Source organism: Muscardinus avellanarius (genome assembly GCF_963383645.1).
Source record: "Muscardinus avellanarius genome assembly, chromosome: 22".
NCBI classification, from domain to species: Eukaryota; Metazoa; Chordata; class Mammalia; order Rodentia; family Gliridae; genus Muscardinus; species Muscardinus avellanarius.
The window spans coordinates 2928365-2934879 of record NC_137808.1 but is presented as its reverse complement, the minus strand read 5'-3'; the positions used below and the strand labels follow the sequence as shown (position 1 = coordinate 2934879).

Sequence of the window (6515 nt, the reverse complement as noted above, 5' to 3'; positions counted from 1 at the left end):
CAGCTGATTTTTTTAAATCAAAAAATAAAATAAAATAAAATAAAAGGGGGCTAGTCTCTGGGCAGAGAACAGCCCAGAGGGTGGCTACTATCCCACGCCACCCCTACAGCTCCTCATGTCAAGCAATATGCTTTGTCTTTTTCCCCTGAAAGGAGCTTGACTGATACTTCCCAACTCACAGGTGCACGCCTGCAACATGCGCACGCGTGCACACACACACACACACACACACACACACACACACACACACACCCTGGATCCCCTCCCCGGTTGCACCATCTCCGTTTTCCCAATGGAACGTTTCTGCTGTAAGATCCCCCCCAAAAAAAATATCTTTGTGTGTGTTTGGGGGGGGCGGGAGCAGGATGGCAATCCAAAAGGGGAGGATCCCCCAAAGTCCCTCTAGTCTTTGGCTTCCAAGTTTAAAGGGGGGATCTGCTTGAGGACCTGCAGCAGCGCGGAGGAGTCGAGGGAAGGGTAGGCGGCCAGAGGAGAAGCGAGTCTCTGGGATGTCACCAAGGGGGCCGAGGTCTTGTCTGGGTTCACAAAGCTGCCGAGGGCCGCGGCCGAGGCGTTGAGGCCGGGGTACAGGAGCGGCACCGAGGTGGGGTACCAGTATTTCTCCAGCATGGGCAGGTAGGCGGTGGCTGATGGCGGGATCAGATAGAAGGGCAGGCAGAAGGGGGGCTGGTGTGGATGGGGGCCCAGGAACGGGGAGCCGATGGGGTCGCTGCCTGCGAAGCTGCCTTCTTTATCCGACAGCTGCATTCGGCTCTTTTTGGGGGGTGGCTCTTGGGATTCTTGCTTGATGGCGCCGATGCGCTCCCCCACGGCCAGCCTGCGCCCGGGGTCGCTCTTGAAGTCACCCCTCTCTGACTCTCCCCCGTAACCGCTGTCCGTGTCGGTGTCGCTGCCGCTCAGCTCCCCGCTGGACGGCGCGAACGTTCGCTGGATCACTGGCACGCAGTTCTTCCCAGGGCCTTCCGAGCCTTTGGCCAGGGAGCCGGCCTTCTCCTTGAAGTCCACCCCTTTGGGCGTCGGTTCTGATGGCTTCCTGGAGGGTCCCCCCTGCAGCAGCTCCGAGACCACCCGGTGCAGGTGTGTGACGAGTTGGGAGGACTTCAGGTCCCGCGTGTTCTCGTGCTTGGCCAGGTACTGGAGCACCTCCCGGGCGCACGTTTGGAAACCGGAGCAGAACATCTCCTGACCTGTGTCCACGTTTCTCCCCGACAGCTCACCTGCAGAAACACAGACCCGGAGGGAGGCGCTTCAGAAAGCCCTGATGTGCACACGTGGAAACTTTTGTTAAAATTATAGCGTCAGCCGGGCGTGGTGGCGCACGCCTGTGATCCCGGCATTCGGGAGGCTGAGACCGGAGGATCGTGGTTCGCGGACAGTCTCAGCTACCTAGTGAGGCCCTCTGCAACTCAAGCGAGACCCGGTTTCAAAATAAAGAATAAAAAATAGGGCAGGAGGTGTAGCTCGGAGGTCAAATGACCCTGGGTTCCATCCCCAGACCCGCAAAAAAAAAAAAATTTATAATGTCAGCCAGCTGTGGTGGCCCACGCATGTGATCCCAGCATCTGAGAGGCTGAGACAGGAGGTTCACGGTTCGTGTCCAGCCTCAGCTACTTAGTGAGGCCCACTACAATTTAGTGAGACCCTGTTTCAAAATAAAGAATAAGCCGGGCGTGGTGGCGCACGCTTGTCATCCCCGCACTTGCAAGGCTGAGACAGGAGGATCGCACAGGTTCGAAGCCAGCCTCGGCTACTTAGTGAGGCTCTCGGCAACTCAGTGAGACCCGGTTTCCAAATAAAATATAAAATAGATCTGGGAGTATAGCCCGGAGGTAGAAAGCCCCTGGGTTCCACCCCCCAGTACCACACACACACACACACACACACAAAAGAATTTTCCCCAGGCAAAGGTAACTCCAATTCTCTGGAAGTCACAAAAACACATGACGAAACTTCAGCGGTTTCGCTGAGATTGTGCAGTTTGCCAGGATATCTAGCGGCTATTCAGGGAACTCGAGAAATGCAGGGAGAATTCTCCCTGGCATCCTGTCAGGGTGGCTCTCCACACCCAAAGGAGGGGAAGGACCGAGAAAGCAAAGAGCCAGGCAAACACCCCTGGGGCCTAGTGCAAGCTCTTTTCCAATGACAGGACTGAAAAGACCAACCGTAAAATACCCAGCAGCCAAATTATAGGTGTCGTGGCATATTTTCAAAGTGCGTGGGAAAGTCTCCCAGAACCCGGAGCCAGAGAAGCCATACTGCCACCGAGAAACATTTTATCAGCTGACGAATACGGATGCATCGCACCGGCGGCATTCCAAAAGGGAAACCTGACCTTTTAGGGAAGGTACAACGTTTGCATAAGCGCTAGACCGCAGGCAGGATCTCAAATCCCGGGAGGAGCCCAGCTCGGGTTCGATTTGCACGCAACTGTCCAGAGATGTTAATCAGGCTGGCTACTCACCCGTCTGCAGCCCGCTCTGCAAAGCAATGATTTTCTGTTGTTGTTGGTCAATTAGGTTGGTCAGCGCTTTTACGTGCTTTAAGGTAAGTTCAAGAACCACGGCTTTTTCCAAGTGACCCAAAGTCTGGAATAAAGAAAAAAAAAGAAGAGCTTTAGTCAGTGGCGAGGTCAGATAATCAGCTAAACCCGGCCGCCGGGACACTCATTAATAATGAGAAACGTCCTTAAAGGGGGAAGACAGAAAAAAATTAAAAAAAAATCAAAAGCAATACGTTTCCTGGTTGGTTAAATTTAGTTTCAGGTTTGCAGTCCGTGTTTTTAAAATATGTAAACACGTGCATACGATTAAGGAGAAAAATAAAAAGACATGCGTTACCTATCCTCGTAGGCATTTGAAAGCTGCCGACTACCTAAGGAGACAGCTTTGACAGATAAAATTTCTCCGGCAGCCGCAGCTGACCTTAACTCGGGGGAATCCAGAGATAACATTTCTCTGCAGTCGCGGCGGACAAGAGAACTTCTGCGTCTGGCAGCCGAAAAGACTTCCCTTTCAAAAAAAACTTACAGCTCATTCAGACCCTCTTCGTCTCCGGATACTCCCCCAACCCACCCCGTTTTCCAACTAAAGGCTGCTAAGCTAGGAAGCCTTTTTTGGCTAAGGTCAAGAAAAGACACAGCATGTTTAAAAAAAAAAAAAATTCCACATCAAGGCAAGTCTTATTTAAAAAAAAAAAAAAGATGTGGGAAAGGGAGTGAATAAATAAAATAAAAAAATAAAATCTGCCCTGGAGAAGCCCGAGAGGTTTGTCGCCTCGTTTACAGGGGGCTGCTCAAAAATTCCCAGGACCGGGGAAGAAGGGTACCTACCCCAAGCCCCGGTCACCTGCCAGCTGGGATCCGCCCGTCTGGGCTGCGATTCCCCGCGGCGCCTGCAGGCGGCGCTGCCCCCCCCTGGCCGGCCGGGGAGTCGCCTTGGAGGGCGGCCAGCTCCTCACTTACAGTAAGTTTGAGGTGCTCGGGCAGGAGATCCTTCAGCTGAGCAATGCACTCGTTAATCCGGTCACGTCTCTTCTTCTCGATGAGCCGGTGCGGCAGTTTGTAGGTCTCCTGCAGGGAGCACCAGGGGGCCGGTGGGTGCCTGGGGTACGCGGCTACCCTTCCCGTGCGCCCCAGCTCGCGTAGAAAAGTCCCATCAGGGGGTGGGCAAAGGCAGGTGGCGCCCGGAAACCACCCAAGACCCTTCCTTCCCTTTCCGAGTCACTCCGGGGCCCGCATCTTGCAACCTCCAGGCGAGAAAACTTTTCTGGGCAACTCGGCGGCCGCCGAGGGGCCGGGGCGCGGGAGAGGGGGCTGGGGGGAGGTCCCCAAAGGAGGATTTAGGGGGTGCGCGCTTACCTTACTGTCCTCGCTCCGTTTTATTCCCCGCCTGGACTTGTACACTTGGAACATGTGGGCAAAATCCATACTGCAGGGAGACAGGCCGGGGAGAGTCGTGACTTGGGTGCGCCCTGGCCGGGAGTGCGCCCTGGCCGGGAGTGCGCCCTAAGTGCGCCCTGGCTGGGAGTGCGCCCTAAGTGCTCCCTGGCCGGGAGTGCGCCCCGAGTGCGCCCTGGCCGGGAGTGCGCCCTGGCCGAGAGTTCGCCCCGAGTGAGCCCCTGGCCGGGAGTGCGCCCTGGCTGAGAGTGCGCCCTGAGTGCGCCCTGGCCGAGAGTCCGCCCCGAGTGAGCCCTGGCCGGGAGTGCGCCCCGAGTGAGCCCTGGCCGAGAGTGCGCCCCGAGTGAGCCCTGACCGGGAGTGCGCCCCGAGTGAGCCCTGGCCGGGAGTGCGCCCCGAGTGCGCCCTGCTCGGGAGTGCTCCCTGGCCGGGAGTGCGCCCTGGCCGGGAGGGCTCGGGAGCGGCCCCGGGCAGGCGCACGCCGGGTCCGAGCGCGAGGCTGTGCCGCGGGGTGGGCAGGGGCGGGGGGCACTCACCCGGGCAGGTCCGCGCGCTCCGGCGCGGGCGCGGGGGGCAGGCCGGCGGGGGGCGGCTGCGCGCGGGGACCCCGCTCCATGGCTGCGGGCGTGCACCGGCGGCGGAGGCTGCGGGCGTGCGAGCGTGCCGCCTGCAGGGCGAGCGAGCGCGGCGGGTTAAGAGCGGCGGGGGGGGCTGCGCGGCGCGCCCCGCCCTGTGACTCGGGCACGTCTGGCCGCCGGGCGGGAGCGCCGCCCCGTCACATGAGGCTCACGTGCCGCCGCCGGGCGGGGGCCCCGGCCCCGGGGTCCGCGGAGCCCCCGGGGGGCGGCTGCCCGGGCTCCCGCGCGCCTCGGGGGCCGGGCGCGGGGATGCCGCGGGGAGCCCGGGGTGGTGCCCGGCCCGCCGCCCCCGCCCCGCGTGACACCAGCCGCGCGCTCACGTGGCCCCCGCGCGGACCCAGGGGGCGCTGTGTGACCCAGGGTGGCCGGGACGGTCGGCGAGACCGAGAAGTCGAAAGAAAGAAAAAAATATTATTAGGATAATCGGAATAAATTGAAAATAAACAAATTAAAATTAAATAAATTAAAATTAAAATTACAAAATTAAAAATAAATTAATTAAAATTAAAATTAAAAATTAAAAATAAAATAAAATTAAATTAAATTTAAAAATTAAAAAAAATTAAAATTAAAAATTAATTACAAAATTAAAAATAAATTAATTAAAATGAAAATTAAAAAATTAAAAATAAAATAAATTTAAAAAATTAAAATTAAAATTAAAAAATTAAAAATTAAAAATTAAAAATAATTAAAATTAAAAAATTAAAAATAAAAATTAATTGAAATTAAAAATAAAAATTAAAAATTAAAATAAATTTAAAATTAATTAAAAATTAAAAATTAAAACAAATAAAGTAAAAATAAAAATAAATAAAGTAAAAATAAAAGTAAATAAATTAAAAAGCGGGCGCCGGTGGGCGGGTCGCAGCGGGACCTCGGGGTGGCGCGCTGGCGGGCGTCGGGAGCCCTGCCCCGCCGGGCTCCGTGCCCGAGCTCCGGGACAGACATGAATCACCCGCCGCTGCTGCCCTTGAACTCGCAGGAACCTTTGGGCGCCCAGGCGAGAGGCTGGGAAAAAACAGAGCGGGGCCGCCGGCCGGCTGGCAGAGGAAAAAAATTTAAAAAAGAGAGATGAGAGGCTGTTTTTATTTTATTTATTTGAATCATTTCATACGAACCGAGACGTTTAGGGAGACCGCGGAAGGGGGGGGGGAGTTTACCCAGGGTCCAGAGCCTGGGGCCGAGGGTCTCTTCCCGGGGCCGCCTGGGAGCCCCCTCCTCCCCGTCCCTCCTCCCCAGGGCTCGGCGACCTTCTGACTGGGCGGGGAGCACCGCGGAGAGGCCGGAGCACCGCGGAGCCAGCGCAAAGTCGTGACTGAAATAAGGCCGGGCTGGGATCTCACTGATGGCTCCCGCCCCGCGGGGGAGGACTCGGCGCAGGGGTCGAAGCTGCAGAATCGGGGCTCGCAGTCGACCCCCCCCGCCCCCCGCCTCTTGGACTCGCTCCACAGTGCTCACACTTCCCGATTATGTTTCACAAGCCCCCTCCCTCCCTGCTAACCCGCTGGCTGCCTCACTGTGGGGTGTGGGGGGCCTCCACACACCCGGCCTTGCCCTCCTGCAGGGGGCGTGGGCAGCAGCCCCCCCCCCCCAGAAATAAGGAAGCGGGGACTCCCTGAGTCGCGGAGGCCGGCCTTCAACCTGCCAGCCTCCTGTCTCCCCTCCCGGGCACTGGGATCGCGGGAGCGCCGCGGAGAGGAAGGCGCGTGGGTAGCACCTGCCCGCCTCCATCCCCATCCCGTGCCAAGAGAGCGCGCTTACTATTTATTTTTCCCTCTGGCTCATGACACCATCATTCCCTAACATTCTGTGAGCTTTATCGATGCATTTTGCCCTTCGTTATCCTGCAATTCTCAACAACAAAATGTATGCGTTTCTTATTTCTTATTGGTTCCAAATATTGGTTCTCGAGTTTCAAGAGCTATCCCCATCCTATTCTATCCGGATTTCCCTTTTTC

The 6515-nt window shown here is 56.3% G+C and overlaps 1 protein-coding gene across 1 annotated transcript; it reads right to left on the bottom strand.

The window, feature by feature from the left end:
* Positions 1-402: 402 nt before the first annotated feature.
* BHLHE40 (basic helix-loop-helix family member e40) lies at positions 403-4532 on the bottom strand (the record flags this gene model as incomplete). Its single annotated transcript, XM_080718054.1, has 5 exons — positions 403-1238; positions 2483-2606; positions 3482-3589; positions 3878-3947; positions 4453-4532. 5 exons carry the CDS (start codon positions 4530-4532, stop codon positions 403-405), a joined length of 1218 nt encoding a protein of 405 aa, XP_080574180.1.
* Positions 4533-6515: the final 1983 nt, after the last annotated feature.